Source organism: Suricata suricatta, chromosome 3 (genome assembly GCF_006229205.1).
Source record: "Suricata suricatta isolate VVHF042 chromosome 3, meerkat_22Aug2017_6uvM2_HiC, whole genome shotgun sequence".
NCBI lineage: Eukaryota > Metazoa > Chordata > Mammalia > Carnivora > Herpestidae > Suricata > Suricata suricatta.
In genome coordinates, this window is record NC_043702.1 from 160,808,231 (window position 1) to 160,828,039 (window position 19,809).

Below are 19,809 nucleotides of genomic sequence, written 5' to 3' on the forward strand. Positions count from 1 at the left end.
GCAGCTTGACCCGTAGCCACCAGGGCGGTGACCTCTCCGCGGGAAGGCGAGCGAGCACGCCCTTTACCTTTACCGCTGCCGGGACTCGGCTCGGCTCCCCCTGCTCCCTCGCGGATCTGCAAGGCCCACGGTTGATTTCCCATTCAGGAAATAGGCAACGAGGCCCAGCTACGGGCCGCCACGCGATTGACTCGTGGATGGAGGGAAATACTAGGTATCTCCAGCAGGGTTTAATATGATCTTAAAATAGGGGGAAAGTTTTCTGTTATGACATTGACATCGAGGCGATGATTTTGAGTAATGCAGGATGATGTGGGGATGCTTTAAGATTAAATAAGAGCTATATAAAGGCTTGTCAGAATGAATTCTAGGGTGCCAAGAGACATTTTGCATATTTAAGAGTATGCAAAGTGTCTCATGGCACATTAGAATTCATTCTGACAAGCCTTTATATAGCTCTTATTTAAACTCCTACTTTATTTTTAAGGGATAGGTACTCAGAGATCCGCTTTGAATGGAAACAACAAAGGGCAGTGTTTATTGATTTTGGTTCTTCGTGGGGGGAACAGAAAAGAAACGCAATACAAAAAGAGCAATCAAAAGTGGAAGCTTGTTTAATATTGCTCTACCATCATCCTGAAAGGCATAATAATTTGAGTTACACATCTGAACTGATTGGAGTTACAGAATCATATCTCCTTTTTGCATTTAACAATATATACAATATAAAATAAATACATTTACACAAATGGACATTTGCTGGAGCACACAGTATGGTACACATCACAAAAATATACAATTGATTGCTTTACAGATGTGAAGCCCATCTACAGCTATAGACATGGTTTTATTATTATTATTATTCTTTTTACTACTGGCTATAATGCAACTCCTGGATTATGATAAGCAGTTTAAATTTTTTGTCCTTTTACGATCTTCGCACGTAAGACTGCCATAAAATGTTTTCCTAGGCATGTAAACAGAGACGCTTAAATAATTAAAATACAATCACCGACACCCATTTTCTCTTCTATAAGAAAAATAGCAGTTTTAAATATTTCATATCTTTTATGTTATCATTTAAATGCAAAATAGTGGAATAAATACAACAATCTGATCTGATTGAAACACAAGTGTAACTACAGGTAGCCACACAATCATATTGCTTTAAATAAGAACAAACCTAAAAGAAGCGAAATAAAAGTTTAAATCATATGGCCAAAACATACACTTTTATACCTTTCCAAAACTTCACATTAAGTAAATGGTCTTGCTTGAAACTTGAAGAAACTTACCTCGAGCGAGGTTTAAGATGAGCATTTACCCTAAAGTCCGCGCAGCTCTTCTAGATCTGCCTTCTACGTTGTGTCTCCTACGTGTGAGATTCTTGTTCTCGGAAATGCCAAGAGTCACTTAAACTGAAAACTAAGCTTCGTACCTCATTCTTCGCGCACATCTCCACCTCCTGTTTTCAGTTGGTCGGCTCTGACTTCTGAAGCCCAAGTACTTTAATGTGATACAGTGAAAACAATGCATATAGTGCGGATATTTTACTTCTACATAGTGTGGTTGAATAGTAGCAACTTAAACCCTGCACCAACTTTCTGGAAAATAATCTTTTTAAATACTTACATATATAAATAATCTTATAGAATCAGCACCTTTTGTTCCCAGGAGTTGTATTTTCTGTTGTTATTTTTAAAGGGATGTGCCAATTTCTGAACTCCTATCACAGCTATAAATTTCAAGTTATTGACCATCTGAATGAATTGCTAATGATGATTTATCTAGAGTCACACTACAGTCACTTCTCTACTGAGAAACCACAATCTACGATATAGTCCCATATAGCTAATGATAGATACACAGTATTCCTAGCACTAGGCTGATGAAACATCAGCCCAAGGTATTTTGTTTAAAGCACACAAAGTAGCAATAGTTTTGGAAACGTGTCCGCACCAAAAAGTTTCGCAACAACACAGAGCTAGTTAATAACAACATCTGAGAGATGATTGAGTGAAAGCCATATATACAGCATTTAAAAATTAGACTTATCTATATTCTTGAAATAGTCAAAGTTTTATTTCTAAGCTATACATTGGTATTCTATAATAAACCATTAGAGAAATTATTCCTTGTTTTGAAAATATTATTATGATTTTGATGTGTATCTGTTCATAATGAGTACTTGTTTGGAGTTTCAATCTCTTAATTATTATTAGGAAGAACCTTATTACTGGTAAGGAATAGAATATACTACTGTAATCTCCTGAGGAATTGTACATCCAATATTGTCTCTAATTCTACCCTGTGTCTAAAAGCACACACCACAAGAATCCAAACACCACAAGAAGAACAAGACGACAGTCTTTGAATGCAACATAAAATTCAGAAAAGCACAGCAAACATGAAACATTGAAAAGCTGAACTACATTTCTTTTGTTTGTTAGGATTACAATTTTAATTACATCTGTGTACATAGAATAAGACTGTTCACATAGTACAGGGAGCAGCTACTAACACTGGTCCATTGGTATAGCATTTGATGGAGGTTACTGTTTATTGGTTATTCAGTGACTGTAGATTTCGGGGGCATCTAATTGATTTCTTCATTAGATTACACCTCTTAACAGTCTGGAACCTGACTTTCTTGCTGTGACAATACTGGTTGAAAAGCACATACATTGGCTTAGCTCTTGGTAAAAACTGCAGAGTAATTGAAACAAACACTCCTAAATGAATAAACTCATAAAGATTAGGTTTTAGAATTTGGTCAGGCGTCTGCTGTCTTTGATGATTTTTTTTTTTCTCAAATTCTGGCATTTGCCTTATTGCGTCTTAAATGAATACTGGCTCACAGCTCCTTCTGAGACAAGGTCTGTCACTTTGCGGTCTCTCATTCCCAACCACCTCGGCAGCTAGCAATCATATGGCACCTGTGCCCCCCCCAGGTAGAGAGGTGAACTCCTGATGACTCTACGCATCTGCACTCCATGTGCAGTGCGTTATGCACGTGACTACTCGGAGTCACTGCAGGTGTAATCTAATCCTTTGTGTCAGTGAACATTTAGGTAAACTGGAGCTCGTGTTAAGAAATTGATGTTTGGGACCAGACTGGCACACAACATAAATTGCATCCGTGATAATATGCACCTTCCCTTCAACTATTGCTTGAGAAAGTTAAATTCCCATATTAATAAATGGCTGAAAAGTGGTAAAGCTGGTACAAAAAAATCTCCATTTGTAAGAAGAAACAAAACATTTTTAAAAATCTTCCTTCAGGATTCATTTGTCCTTCATTATTGTTCATAATTGTTCAAAGCCAGCACAAAATTGCAGTATTCTTATTTCTCTTTAGTATTGCATGAATGAATAAAGCTTAAACTATTCCCTGAAAAAGTTACATAGTAGCTAAACTAACAAATACCTGGAAGACTTGAAAAAACAATTAAGGAATCAAATGGCTGTAACTGATCTAGATGGAAAAGCAATGATAAGGAGCAGCCGATGCAACGTTGCTTAAGTTGTCTAATTAGAGGCTGCTCCCGTGAAATCTAATACTGCACTCAGTCAATTTGTTTGTGTTGCACTGTACTTTTAGGTATGCTGGTTCTCTCTCTTTGATTCCTTAGTCATTGGGGACGTTATGGTTCACAACAAGCTCACTGGTATCCATATTATGGATTTCCATCCTTTGGCAGGGCTGGCTTCCATCTCTCTTCAGTTAGAGACCTCTTTTAAAAGTTCAGCAGCAGAAGGAAGGAAAGAAGGAAGGAAGGAGGGAAGGAAGGACAAGGAAAGGAAGGGCTAGCTAGGAAAGGAAAGGAAAGGAAAGGAAAGGAAAGGAAAGGAAAGGAAAGGAAAGGAAAGAAAGGAAAGGAAAGGAAAGGAAAGGAAAGGAAAGGATAGGAAAGGAAAGGGAAGGGAAGGGAAGGGAAGGGAAGGGAAGGGAAGGGAAGGGAAGGAAAGGAAAGGAAAGGAAAGGAAAGGAAAGGAAAGGAAACGATAGGAAAGGAAAGGAAAGGAAAGGGAAGGACAATTTCCTTAGACATATTTAAAATGTAGGAAGAAAGGGGAAGGGTGAGAAAAGAGAAGGAGGTGAGCAGGAAAAGGAAGGAAGGACAGAAGGAAGCAAATGAAGGTGAAAGGGAACCAGTAATGAAGAAAGCCAAGAGATGAGGGAGAAGGAGGAAAAAAAAAAGCAAAAGAAATGACAGAAGAAAGGGAGAAAGAAGAAGAGATAAGGTAGAAAGAAACTCATCGGGAAGATACGGAGGAATCTGAAAGCTGCTTCATAGTCTCGCTGCTAAATTATCAGTGCAGTCCGTTGATTTTTGATGTTGTTAACTAAACTCTAAGTTTCTTCGACATCACTCTTGGGTTTATTTTCCCTTTTTCGGCGTGCAGGATAGGAAGGCCCAAGAAGCTTTTAGTCAGACCTTGGCCTCCAGCATTTCCAAAAAAAGTTTGTGCATGGGGACTTTGCCTTCCAGTTTGATGTTGTAGAAGTGCTGCACGGCCTTGGTGGAGGTCTGCCTCAGGAGCGGCAGCGTCATCAGCATCTTGCCAGCCCTGCGCGGGTCCTCCATGTGCTGGCCAGCCTCGTAATCCTGCAGGGCCTCGTGCAAGACGTCCTGAAGCTTCTGAACAGCTTCCACATCTTCTATGTGCATGGAGTCTGCGCAACAAAGCAAAACGCAGAGCAACAATATCAATAACAGTGACAGGACTGATGTGTAGGTTAGAGTTACAGAGGTGAAATATTATTCTTGAACTTCTCTAAACGCTATGCCGTGATTTGCTCAGAGAATTTTACATTGCCAAAAACTCTACTTTTTTTTTTTCTAGATTTCTCTGCTGTAGATGAATTCCAGTATGGATTCAGAACACAGAAATTACTGTAAAAAAAATCCATTATATAAAAGTGTGTGTGTGTTTTCTCCTAAAACTGAGCAAGCAGAGAAGAATGTCTTTTAAGAGATTACAATTTTGGTTACTTAATTCATTATCCCATCCATGCATTTATTCACGCATCCAACAATTATCAAAGGCCACCTATTAAAAGTATTATTCTAAGTGCTGTGAAGGTAACATTGTCTAAAATTAGGATCTTGCCCTCAAAAATCCCATATTTCCCAAAAGTAAAAAAAAAAAAAAAAAAGGCAGATGAGCAAGGTTTTAAGAACTCCATGTAAGAACACTGAATCTGACACTATGTTCAGTTGTAGAATATACAGAAATCACAGCAAATTGCTTATTCATTTAAGACTTTCAGTGTCCTACTAATAGTTCCTTAAAGCACTCTTCCATAGTCTGCTCCTAGTGAAAAATAAATGAAGTCTTTGGATTAATGAGTTCTGAAATATTTTTCACATTTGGGGCGGCAAACTGCATCCTTAAGTGACTAATTTAAAAATATAATTCAATCAAGCAAGGAAGGGGTTAACAGGGTTGCCACAATTAATCTTTTGAGAAATGTTAGATGCGAGGAAAAAGAAAAGTTCCTGCGCTCGCTCTAAAACAGACACTTAATTATATACAAGTTTGAATCATTTAGCACGTTTTATTGATTCTGATGACAGTTTATCTGTTAATTACACATAATGGAGTCTGGGGGATTCTTCATGTTTAATAATTCTCGTTCTCTGAGAATGCAGAGCTCTGAGATACACAGAGTTAGCCTCATCTTTCATAGAATTCAAACCTCAGGTCACATGCACAAAAAGAGAGAGGAAATGTAATTTAAAATCAAGTGGTTAAAAACATGAGAAAAAAAAATTATGGCAAAGTAATTAAAATGGCAGCTGCCACCAGAAACATGTTTTAAAAACTCACTTGTATTTTGTTGCTTTTTTCTATTACACTGTCATTTTGAAATTGTTTCATCACATTGTTGGTAAACTGACCACTATCTACATTCAGTGGTTAATGACACATTTCTCTAAAAGAGTTTTGTTTTAAATTTTTTATGTCTTTTATTTATTTTTGAGAGACAGAGAGAGACAGCACGAGCAGGGGAGGGTGAGAGAGAGAGGGAGACACAGAACCGGAAGCAGGCTCCAGGCTCTGAGCTTGCTGTCAGCACAGAGCCCGACGCGGGGCTCGAACCCACGAACTGTGAGATCATGACCTGAGCCGAAGCCAGACGCTTAACCAACTGAGCCACCCAGACGCCCCCCAGGTGCCCCTAAAAGAGTTTTGAATGATTTGGAATACAGTGGCTTATGGGCATTTACCACTCAAGACTCAACTCCTGCCTGGTTGAGCCAAGAGAAGGCATTCTTGCTAATGTCGATAGCGGTGCTGTGGACCGGAGCTCCGGACATGCCGCAGGCCTTGACCGAGCCTTTCCCTCTGTGGATTGTTTCTCCCTAGGCTTCTCTTCACTCGGACCCTTTCAGCAATGACAATCCCATCCGCTTCCTAGGCGCCTTCCACAGCCGCAGCACACGCAGTTTCCAAAGATGCCTAACAACTGGCAATGTTAGTGAGGGGAAAACAGTCATGCAGATGACAACATGGACTAATTTTGTTTTCCTATGTTTACTCTTAAGTGCTGCCTCAAGGGGAAATGGTGGGCACGGACACACACTAATGGTGAGTGGCCAGGTACAACAAAAACAAAAAATAACACCAAAAAACTGACCTTGCACATAAGGGAAGGGAGCTAAGGTGGACTTACCCAGTCTGCCCTGGGACTCAAAGCACTCTAAGGGAAAATGGGAATAACTGGATGGGGAAGAGAGGAATTGCATCCTTACAGACAAAAGGAATACAAAATAACTGTTTCCCATTGGACCAAAAAAAAAGGCAGAAGAAATATGATAAATATACCACATACTAAGCACCTGTTGGGGTGAGACCCCTGATCAGCACTTTAGGAACACTGCCTCATTTCATCCCCCGCTGCCTGGAAGTCACGCGCCAGCGGCAGCGCCAGAGTTAGGGTTAACTCCGGTTTCTTTGAATCACATTATGCCGCAGGAATGCATGACTCTGCATATGGCATTTCCCTTTTTTTCTAAAAATCGAGTTAGAATTCTCCCCTGAGTTCATGTTCTTCAATGTTCCATCTTCACCAAGAATCTTCTCTGCAACATTTTTAATGAAGACATTTCTAGGCGTCTGTAGAGCATTCTATTTTACCAGGGACAGCACTGATTATTAGAAATGTCCTCTTCAGGCTTTCCCAAATCTGTCTACATCGTCCATCCTTTGGTCCTGGTTCTAAATATTGGGATGATCCAGAGTAAGGGCCCCTCTCCTTCACGGCAGATACTCGACGCTGGAAGTGAGAGGCAGTGACGTCAGCCCCGGCCCCAAGCCTTGCCTTCCCCACTCGTCTTGCCCAGCAGGAGATATATTATAGGACGTCACAGGAAATGAGGCGAGAACAAACAGCAGAGAGATATGCTCACAAACAGCAATTAAGACTTCAAACTATTCTTTAAAGGCTGTGATTTAGCTTGAGAGATTTAAAAATGATTTAATCAAATTACTATGATAATTTAACTTCCCACTTACAGAAAAGATTCTAACTCATTCTAGCTTTACCCATTCTCGGATCTGCTAATACTTTAAACGCAAACTCACTAAATCTGAACTATTTAATTAGACCATGATTCAGCCGGCAGACTGCTGAAGAAAATATTAATCTCCATTAGGATCCTAGTTCAAGTTCGGGCTCCACGGCTTTAATCTGTTTTGTTCTTTTGGTTACATTTATACATTTCTGCCAAGCTCAACAGAACTGGCATTAATTTATGTAATTATTTAGCTTTGGCTGTTGGTGCTGGTTTCTTTTTAACTTTACATTTTAAAAGGAAACGGTCCCAGTATTTGTGCTAATGAAAACCAGTGAAACTTAATAAAAGGAATCACAGGCTTATGAACTAACTAGACAGGATGAGGCTATACATTAAAAACACTGGGTCAATGGTTTAAAAAACTAGGATATCTGGGCCCAAGCCCAGATCTATTAATCAGAAAATGAGAGCTTGATCCAACAAGGCATCATCAGTGGTTTTAAACATCTAGGTGCTTCTAATGGCCACGCCAGGGCTGTCGAACTATAAAACCAGACTGCTGTTCTAAGAGAATCCAGATGTCAAAAGACAACCAGCATTCAAATGATATATACACTGTCACCCATATATTAAATTTCCACACTAAGTAATAAGATAGAACCCTTTCATTAAGTGCCAATATTTTACCCTAGGAAGTGGGATCCTAAAGGAACATGTTAGTTCAGACCATTTATTTTGGGAAGATAGCTAAATATCCTCACATCTACAGCTGGAAAATTCAGTGAAACTCAGAGCCTTGCAAGAGAAGATTTTATTTTTGTGTTTTACCTAGAATAAAATACTGCCTTTCTTTACGGTAAAAGACAAAAACAAAAACAAAAACAAAACAAAAACAAAAACAAAAAAACAACTATTGTGGGCTTGGGCATAGCTACTCCAGAATGTCCAAATCCTATCTGGGAGCTGCCTTTAAGACAATATATTCTTGGCAATACTTTCTCAATGGTGCTAAACCTTATTTTTAGGGTGGAAATGGATATTAACAATAGATATTCACAGTGAAGTCTAATACCTAATATAAATCAACAGAGTAACCTTTTCTGCAGAACCCAAGTGTTGATTTTGTTAGTGTTCGTAAATTGCCTATACGAATAGGGGAGATGAAATGAGGGGTGAGCCAATGAGACTCCCTAATCATCTATGCAGTCAAATGCTCTAACTCTGAGCTATGCCTCCTCTAATCACTATATGAATGAAGCATAACATGATGAGAAAGACAGAGAAGTGATGAGCAAAGGTCTATTTCTAAAAGATAATTTGATCTCAAAGTTTTGTTTGCAATGTATGTCTAACAAAATGACCCTCATGGCTGCCATCAGCTGGAAACCGAGGGACACTGGTGGACAGCAAAGCAAACTGGCCCTGGATCAGCATAGATAGTTGACCCTAAATTTCCAAAGTGGAGCCAATCATAAACTTTTCACTAAAAATAGGCAGGCTGGGCTCTAGGAAGGTGGAGTGGTGGCAGCAAGATTTGTTCATCTCTCCAAATCCACACATAAAAAATAGAACTAGATGGCCAAACTAAAAACCCACAGACAACACTTACAAACAAACAAAATGAAGTGACAAGGTATCCCCAAGATACACACACACACACACACACACACACACACACACACACACACACAGAATCAGGACTGTGTTGTGTTCCTAGCTGTGCCCCCTGAAGAGACCTAGGAAGGATGGTCAAGCCAGTGTAGAACCAACAATGGGCAACCTAACACCCGGGTAATCAGTAGATTCCAGACTTCAGCCAGGGAATATTTAAGGTAAGTACAGAACACCTTAAGCTAGATAGAAAGGACACTACCTACAACCACTAAGTCATTCAAAAAGATTCCAGAAGTCAACCTGAGTAGATTCCTGCTGACCCAAAAGGGGGCAAGTTGAGCTTACAAAAGGATTAAAATTGCAAATGATTAAAATCCACTGAGTAAGTTTAAACACATTTGGTTATAATATTTCTTTGTTTTGAAAACTGATGGATGATGGGAAAGAAAGCAAGCTCTTATATAAACTGCATCATTGGTAATCAAATAAGAGATGAACAAAAGCATTACTTTACGTAAGTATCCCAATGGTTGCAAGAAAACAAGAAAAAGTTATAAATCATCATTTTGCGACCCCCAGTGAGGAACTGATTTAGGTAAAGACCATCAGCCCTGCTATCTTCCCACGGAGACAACCAAACATTACGTGCCTCCCAAATGAGCAGCACGCCCCCTACAGGTGCCACAGGGATTGCGTCTGAGTCTGGTTAAGTCTGGATCCAGCTGCCAGCTTGCACAAAATGCAAAGCACACAGAAACATAGTGAACTGCTCCCAGAGTGTGCAATCTGTAAAGCTCTGGCTGTGGGAATCTCTGCAAGTCAAATGCCCTGACTTCTTCAACAGAAGATAAACTTTTAGATTAAAAAGGAGTTAAAAATCCATTAAATTTTTTGTTTTTTGTGAAATGGGCAAGACTAGACTATTGTGTCTGAGGACACACATTTAGCAATGAAGCTATAATGAAACATGAGGAAGTGATTAAAAGAAACAGGACAGGATAGTGGTTATGTTTGTGGGAAAGGAGGGGGGGAGATGGGGATGAGACACATTTCTGGGATATCTCACAAAGTTTTGCTTCTCGTCCTTGCTCAGACAGCCATTGTGACAGACTGGAAAATGGCCTCAAAGATATCCAGATAGTCTATCACGGGAACCTGAAAGTCACCTGAGATGGGAAAGGAGACTTTGCAGCTGCTGGTAAGGATCGGCTATGGGAGATTATTGTAGGTTATCCAGGAAGGTCCTCAATGAACTCAAAAGTGTCTTTATAAAAGAGAAGCAAGGGAAGAAGGCAATGTTACCACTGACTCATGAGGCTACATTGCTGGTGTGAAGATGGAGGAAGGAGCTGGGCGTCAGGCAATGCAAGGAACGTCACTCTACAAGTTGAACATGGCAAGGGAACAGGTCCTCCCGTAGAGCCTCCAGAAGGATTGCCACCCTGTCTACATCTTGTTTTAACCTAGTAAACATGATTGTGGCCTTATGACCTCCAGAACAGAAAGAGAATAAATATGTATTGTGTAAAGTCTCCAAGTTGCAGTAATTTGTTAGAGCAGCCACAGAAAATGAATACATCCATTAAATTATACATTTGGGTGTGTGTGTGTGTGTGTGTGTGTGTTAAATTTGTGTTTTATTTTACATTAAAATGGGAAGAGTGAGACAGAGAGAGGGATACTGAGAAACTTCTGAATGAATGGTCCCTTCCGGAAACTAGTGAGTTAAGCAATATTCTGAGCAAGATTGTAGAGACACGTGGCAGAAATGCTAAGAAAGCTGTTCCCGTTCCATGTAGGAGGTTCGATCAAAAACTGTTTAGGTCGGGGCACCCGGGTGGCTCAGTCGGTTGAGCCTCCGACTTTGGCTCAGGTCATGATCTCACATTTGTGGGTTTGAGCCCCACATCGGGCTCTGTGCTGACAGCTCAGAACCTGGAGCCTGCTTCTGGTTCTGTGTCTCCCTCTCTCTCTTCCCCTCCCTGCTCATGCTCTGTCTCTCTCTGTCTCAAAAATAAATAATAAAACATTTTTAAAAAATTAAAAAAAAAAAAAAAGCAAAACTATTTAGGTCTTTCCTAATGCAGACAGGTTCTAATTCTAATGCTGGAAATGGTAATAACAATTCCTACTTTGTGCTTAACCATGGTGATAAGAACAGAATTGATTTTACAGCTTTCCATTGAGATATATGTATGGGGGGGGGGAGAGTTGTTTTCCTCATTTTTTGCTCTATCAAACCAGACTTTGATGCTTACACCAGCCACGTAAATCACTCCTATACTGCATTTATATCAAATGTTAAACTACAGATCCCAAGTCCACAGTTGCTTTCCTCCAGGCTTCCCTCTCATAAACCTCAAATTATTATTACTATGACTATATATACCTTGCACAATCAGATTCCCCTACTAGGCTTGTTCTGGTTCCCTGTACCTACTTAAGGCCTCTGTCTGCCTTGAGTATCTCACACTTGGTCAGGAGCTTTCTAACTCCTTTTACTATAAGTGATAAAGACAATTCTACTCCATAAGCGAATGCTGATAGCAACCTGGGTGGTATGTATTTCAACATTCCACAATATCACAAATGATCTGCACCGTGCTAGTGACCTTTCTGTAAGGGATTAATCACTACATTAAGACCCGTAAATGATAATAAAGTTACACTATGTCATTCCCTAGAAGGAGGGCAATTGCAGAATGTTTATGTGCTTATTACCCAGTTGGAAGCAGAGCGACACTTGTAGCAAATATTTCTCACACCACGTCAGGGCACAATGATCATTGAATATGATAAGAAACATTTTAAAATGTTTTACTTTCACTTTTCACATAAAAGGTTGAAATATTATAATATGTATGAAAATAAAAGGGTACATTAAATAAATTCACCATCCACTTCAAATCAATTATATCATCTTAAAATTAGGGGCGCCTGGGTGGCTCAGTTGGTTAAGTGTCGGACTTCGGCTCAGGTCATCATCTCATGGTTCATGAGGTGGAGCCCCACTTTGAGCTTTCTGCTGACAGCACAGAGCTGCTTCAGATCCTCTGTCCCCTCTCTTGCTGTCCCTCCCCCACTTAAGTGCACACTTGCTCTCTCTCTCTCTCTCAAAAATGAATATAGATTTAAATAATCAAAATTAAAATAAACCAAGCAGCGATGGCAGATTTGAACAAAAGTCAAAGAAAAGTAGACTAGGAGATGTAAATTCATAATTTTGATTTCGCAGAGAGTATTAATTACAGTTTGGTCTGCGTAAAAGTTAAGAATAAAGATCCACCTGCCACAAAAGACCTACCCATAATCATTTCTTATAAAATGCTACAAATGTAGTAAACATTCGTCCCCATTTCTTTTTTGTCACTTTAGAGGGTGGTTTTGTACTACTGTAAACAGCAAGATAAAGTGGGTGCAAAAGTCTAAACTACATTAAAACTACTAAATTAGGTTGGCAGGTGTGAAATTGCAATTGCTATTCTTCCTCCTGGACCCTTTTAAAGACATGCTATATACTTATTTGTGGACTAGAAATAGCTTATTGATAGCAAGGGACAGAGGGCCCAGCCCTCCGCCTCCGAGTGGCCACACGTCTTTATCAGCTGGCTTCAGTAACCTGGAAAATGATATTGGACATGTCTACCTCACAGGCATGTTGTGGAAATCAAATGAGATTCCCCAGAAAAAGCTAAAATAAAAGTCTACTGAAAGATTCTAAAAAATTTATAACCTCTTGGTCAATATCTAAAACTTATATCTAAGATAATCAAATCAGCAAATTTAGTCAAAATTTGAATAAAATTATGTCTCAGGGCCCAGGAGATACAAAGGGACTGAAGAGGTTTTTCACTTTAACACTAATTTTTCAGATTCATGAAGATAGTAATATTTCTATATTACAAATTCAGCATATGTACACCCATACCACACACAAAATATGTGACCAAACTCACTGCTCTCTCTTAAAAGTAACCAATAGAATTTGAGGCCAGTTTGGAGATATGCGACATTGTTTAATTCCCTTGCCTCACTTTACAGACGAGAAAAGTTATGTGACTAAAGCATGCGTTCTCAAAGGAAGCAAAACTTGGAATTGGAAAGTGGGGGGGGAAATCTCTCTTTTTAAAAGGTAAAAGGCATACATATACAGGACACAGACAGATACCTAATATATTTGTGATGTTAACATTTCACTAGGGACTTATTAAGAAAATATATTTAAAAAGGCCACCTGAAGGCAGTGAGCATGAAAAAAGAAGCACTTGGCCAAATTTATATGAGGGTCCAAAGATGGTGGTTAAATATGGCCCTCCGTCCAGTCTCTCACAGTCATCATAAACCTTCTGTCCTTTGAAATTGCATCACCATTCTACACATCAGACATTTGTTCTTATGAACAAAATACTATCAGGATATGGTTGTAATTACTTAGGATTTAAAATTGAGGATCAAAATATTACTAACTGTTTTATATTAACAGATGCTATTATTCTAGAAGTCTGGTATATAAATAAAAAGTCATAAAGCCTGTAGATTCTGTTCATCCTTTTATTTTTTAAGTTCTTTTTTGTTTGTTTGTTTTTGAGAGAGAGAGAGAGGGGGGGTGGGTAGGGGCAGAGGAACAGAGAGACAGAAAGTCTTAAGCGGGTCCCATGCTCTGCACTGAGTCCAATTTGGGGCTTGATCCCCCGTCCCTGGGATCATGACCTGAGCTGAAATCGAGATTTGGACACTCAACAGACTGAGCCACCCAGGCACCTTGGTTCTGCTTATTCTTGAATGGGTGGGGCTCATTGGGCTCCAGAGTGGGGGCAGGGCCAGGTGACATCACTTGAGGTGTGAGGGGCAGCCATGAAGCTGTCACCTGTGATCTGAGCAAAAGAGAATAGCCAGACTATAATTCTTCCTCTCAAGCTGCTTAGTCTTCCGCTATATAAAAATGAGTATATTTTCTTGGGGGCAATGAGAATAGCATCAAACAAATTCTTAGATGTTAGAATCGACAGAGCCAAACAGAGAGAATAGAATCACATGGTATAATCTTACCCAAAATGTGTGTAGTATTATTTCACTAAATTTTTCACTAAAGACATAACATTAATTATAGAATCATAAAATTCCCCAAATAGAAAGAATTCTAGAGATCAGACTAATTTCTCGGTGTATGAAGGAGAGAGTTGGGACCTAACAATAACAATGTTAAAACTGTGGCCTAGATTTTTCTTTTTAAATTCAGTTGCCCAGGGATATGAGGGAGGCAAAAATTGCCTGGGATGTAGTGGGCACTCAAAAGTAAGAAACTTTAGAGTTTAAAGTGAGTCTGCAGGTTTCTTACCTTCAGAAACAACTGGAACAATTATTTAGGGTTTTCAATATTTGAGCGTGAGAATTACAATATTAGTTCATAATATATTGAGTTTTATTTTTTGGCCATATACCTTAAGATAGGGAAAGTACTTCTGATGATCTTCTTGGTGCTGTAATGATTCCTGAATTAACACATGACAGAAACAGAGCTATAAAAATACATGACAGCTATGAACAAGAAGACAATTCCCCGTTTCCCAAGCATAAGTGCAATATTTGTAATTATTGAATACAGACGGATGTTTAAAATAAGCTGAAATTTAGATTAACAAGACAACCGTTGCTCATAACACCTACAGCCATTCAGGGAATGGATGCTAAGATATACATAACACTAAAATAGAATTTTTTTTGCACTGATACTAACCTGAAATTTCTAAACACGAAAAGAAAATGTACGAGCTTTTTAGGGTATCTGTGAAAAGTATTAAAACATTTTTCATACTGATTCGTTTTCAAGCAGTTGAAGAATACAGGGTCTAAGCAAAACTGAATCTACAACTTTTTTGCTGTCAACCAAATACTGGCCAAAACATGGAATAAAATAGCATCATATTGACAGTATGAGAAGGAAAAAAAAGGTTTTCTGAGTGGTTTATCGCTCGCCAATGCGGTGGGCGTGTGGGCTGGACGCATGAGGAAGGGCCACATATGACAGAAGACAGGTGGCACCATTTAGACATCAACATAGTCCTTAACGTACTTAATCAGGTCTCCTTTTCATGGACTCCGGTTCAGTTGATTTTTTTTTTTTTGGTATTGAGAAGTTAAAAAAAAAAGTTACAATCACTTTCAGAAAAACTTTGTGATATGGAGAAATTTTCCAAGTGTGTTACTCACTACCAGTACAAGAGAAAAAGAGAGAGGGCCTGTTGACCTTGTCTGGCTTTAAACAAGAAAAGCAAACTAAGGAGCTCTTTAAAGACTTTATAATCACCAGTCACTGCTCTAAAGTAGGTCACTTCCTCCTCCCAACAGCAGGGTCTGTGGGATTCGAATATTTACATATCAAAACATTAATGATTACGCTTCTAAACAACAGACAGAAATGCTGCTCCTAATTAATTCAGGTACTCTAAATTATAATCCATAGCCAGAGAGTATATATCTAGCATCTAAAATTATAAGATTTTAGCAATTTTGATAAAGTTTTAGCATTGGTCTGCATTCATGATTAATTAACAATTTTAAAAAACAGTATGTAATATAAGAGATACGAAACATGTTTGCTAGATTTTAAAAATAATTAACCAAGTATATGTTTTAAATTAGAATCACTGGATGACTAGCAAACACAAATTCTTCCCAAAATGATTGCTGCAAAAATTTTCATCTAATTATGAGAGGTGCTATTATGTGAAGTCCATCCAAACTAACAAATTCTAGGAAAATATGCTCTCCTATCTCCCACTTTGAGTCGCTTCTAGAGAGTCAAACAAAGCGTATCTGAGAATTTGCATCACCATTGTCACTTGTCATAAAGAATCATATTTTACAGTTTCACGGGGGGGTGGGGGGTAGGAAAAAAAGAGGTGAATGGTGTGGTAAGCAAGAGGCTACCTTCACAATTAAAAGTATGCAATGCTAAACTCCATTATGAAGACAAATAGGAAAGTACAACTTCATTGTTGAAAACAATTTCCGTCCTATCAGTACAAGGATTCATGCATCAATATTGTAGATGAACTGTTAATTACAAAATCAATTAAAAATTATTTCTAAAAACAGTCACGCGTCCCCAGCTCTCATGGGGGCAATTTGGGCAGAAGGTCTCAGCTCACTAGGACCGCGCCAAATCACAAAGTCGTCATCCACAAGTAAGCAAAAGCAATCTGGTTTTTCATTTTTCAGCGCGGCTGAGCCCAGCCTGAGATTGATCGTCACATATGGCCCCAGAAAACAAACTGTCAATACCTTGAATGCTGCAGAATTTGAACAAATAGCCGTCCGCCCATTCAAGCCACTCACTGCATCCCATTTAACAGATTTTATTGACAGTTTCCTTCTTGTAATTAAAGAGAAAACTACTGGCCAGCAACCAAGATAAAGTTCAAAGATAGGGTCAAAACAAAAGCAGATGGAGGGGCACGGTGTGACTGTCAATGGTACATAGCATCAGAGCGTGTTATTGACACGTAGGTATCTAATGATCGTCACGTCATTAAGGAGGGATCTATCCTGAACTTTATGCAAATGCTAAGAGACTTAAGACCACAATAAAGCATCGCATCGGGAGAGGCACAAAGGGAAAACTAACAAAGCACCAACGATTTTTACTTATCAGAGGTTGCTATTTTAGTACATTTTAGTTCAAATGTAAAGACCATTTATTCCCATAAATCTTAACCCTTACTGTAGAGTTGGTACCTTTCAGAGAAATTCTCCAGCAGAACTGTATTTTTAGAGAATTCCAGAATACAAGAAAACAGAGTAGTCTTTGACAACCAAAGCTAAAAACAACATCAAATATGTTTTCCCAATTGCAAAATGTGCATTTTTGAAGTGGAAAAAAAGTTATTGTATGTCCACAACTCACACTTGTTTTCACTTGTTCCTACAAGACAATGGAGGTAATTTTGTCCTGAGAGGTGTCCATTTACACTACTAGTTAGGAAATGCATTAGGCTGTAAATGTTTCACTGCTTTTAGTAAGTAAACATAGTAAAATTATTCAAGTTGGTTTTTCCTATATCTAACTGTTCACTAGAAAGCTGTGATGACTATAATTTTGCTGTCTCCTACAGAATTTACAACCGGGTTTAGCAAATCCCTGAAGAAGTCAAGGGAAGGGTAAAACTGAAATATTAAAAAATGTAACAATGATTATGTCAATATGCCAACCTGAATTAGCAAGAGCTATCGCTTTGAGGGTGACAAATTCTTCTTTCTCCAGCTTCATGCTCTTGTATTTCTTTACCAGCTGCAGGATAGCATTATTTAGGTCAAGAAGGCCAGCTAATTTGGACTGGTCTTCATCCATTATATAATCATCTGCATAGACAAGTTCATCCTCAAATGAAAGAGATCGGTATACGACACCGAGGATCAAAATTTCCATCCAAGCGCTCTGCAGAAGGCTCATCTGGTCCGCCAGGGACAGCGTGGAGAAGCCTGCATGGGAAGAAGGGCAGATCGAGTTACTTTAAAGCCATAATTTCACAATGCAACATTAGTTTCATATGGTAGTCGGCTTCTGCATCAGTGCTCAAAATTATGCTGAGCTTTGATTAGATGCTCTTAAATTTTTCCCTGATCATTTTGTGAATGGCAAAGTAAAAGTCACAAACCAGTTCAACTTGTTGGTGCTTTTAATAGGTTTTATGGACACAGTTGAGGAGAATAGAACATAAAAGGAGTTTTGTTTCTTTCGTTTCAGAGGAAAATAATATGTAGTTGTTAAATATACCCAATTTCTGGCTGAAGGTTTTATAAATGTCTTACAGGAAGTCATGTTTTCATCTACTTCATCTCTAAAAGCTACCATTGAGTAACAACATAAAAGTTTAAAAAAGAACCCCAAAATAAAGGAAAACATTGTTTCAACTCGCACTGTAGGGTGCAATTTGGAAACATTCCTCTCTAATAGTCAGTCAGACATTCAGTGAATGATGAGGATTCTGGCAACCAAAAGATAATTCTTAACTGGATATTTTATACCCCCTGATATTAAAATGGTGACTATTGGTATAAAAGAGAGTAGAAGGTTGCCTGGGTGGCTCAGTTGAGCATCTGACCCTTGATTTTGGCTTCAGTTATGATCTCACTGTTATTGAGTTTGAGCCCCACATTGGGTTCTAAACAGTGAGGAGCCTGCTTGGGATTCTTTCTTCTTTCCTGACCCTCCCCTGCTACTGTACTCTCTTGCTTTCAAAACAAATAAACTTAAAAAAAAAAAAAGTTCCTTAGAAAAAAAGAGAAAGAGAGAAAGAGAGAGTAGACCAGTTAGCAGTCTGGCCTCCTCCCCAAATCAAAAAGCCAGAGTTTATTCGTATTAAGATCCAGTTATTTAAAAAGTTAGCTGCGGAGGCTTAGGGGCCCCATGGATAGCATACAGGCAGAGCCAGATCCTGAATTTAAATATTGGACCCACTCAGCCCCTGGGTCTTCCACCGTGAGCAAAACAATGTGCTTGCACCTCAAGTTTTGTTTTTGGGAAACACAAAATAAAAGCCAGCAAAATACTAATTTATAACATGGGTTCAATAAATGCAGCCATATTAAATGTGACTTTTGTCTGAACCACTGAGAGAACTGTTTCAGTTCTTCAGTAACAATGTGGTCTGCATTCACAGACCAGCACACATGCCTGCTTAACGTTCCTTCTGAGCTTAAAAAGATAAATAAACATGCAAAAAGTTTTAAAAGGGAAACTCAACAGGGAAAGAGGAAGCAGTGCAAATAAACCTAGTTAGGAGTTAAAATATCCATATCTCAGAGGGACTAGATCTGGCTTCTAAATAAAATCCCTTTCAAATTAAATAAATAAATAAATAAATAAAAATAAATAAAAGGAAGTCTTAGTGAAGATACCTGATGATCAGCCACCTACTTTTTCTAAGAGTCTTAAAAAAAAGAAATATTTCTTAAATCTTCACTTTCATTTTCAAAATTATGCCCAGGAATTCCAAGAGTGATCGACCAGCCCTGTGGTTTCTGAGGACACAGGACCGTGATTTATGATCTTGCCACCAATAATTCCATAGAAGGAGAAAATTTTAATAATGCAACTTATGAAATCTATTTTTACTCGTAAATATCACGGCTGCCCAGACTTCTTAGGCTCCTGCATTTGGTCATCACTGTTGTTCTATTTTCACTCATATTAGATTGTTCGTGTCCTATGTGATATTAGGAACTACCACACAGTAAGGAAAAGGAAGGAATTTCCTGGCCTGTGGGTGAAAATCAGTGGATTGCCATTTGGCACCATTCACTTGAAGTATTTAATAAGATCATCAAGAGGAATTAGTACAGCGTTTGTTAGTGATGGTCTTCAGACATGTGTGAAAAGCCTTTCTTTCATTGTTTATGAAAATGTTTACACATTACATGAAACATCTTCCTCTAAATTGACTTTGTCAATCTTTTTTCCTCTTTTTCTGTTCCTTTTGGTTTTTTTTTGTCAGCATAATTAAAACATTTATTAAGAATAAATATCCTATTAGAATTAAAGATATAACAACTGGTAACATTACAAACAGAGAGTCAACAGCATAAAATAGTGGTCTAGCCTGAGTGGGTTAGGCTCCATTTGCTTTTGATCTTAATGTTACACTAACAGGAAACAAAACGACAGCTC

At 38.6% G+C, this 19,809-nt stretch overlaps 1 protein-coding gene across 2 annotated transcripts in view; it reads right to left on the minus strand.

Annotated features, from left to right (window-relative positions):
• Positions 1–4,197: 4,197 nt before the first annotated feature.
• ESRRG (estrogen related receptor gamma) overlaps positions 4,198–19,809 on the minus strand; it is a 577,991-nt gene continuing 562,379 nt past the window's right edge. For both annotated transcript variants that reach the window (XM_029935647.1, XM_029935646.1), the window contains exons 6-7: positions 17,352–17,621; positions 4,198–4,678 (exon numbers count right to left, since the gene is read on the minus strand). In XM_029935647.1, the coding sequence (XP_029791507.1) occupies positions 4,434–4,678; positions 17,352–17,621 (515 nt within the window). In that variant the 3' untranslated portion in view covers positions 4,198–4,433. The remainder of the gene's footprint in view (positions 4,679–17,351; positions 17,622–19,809) is intronic.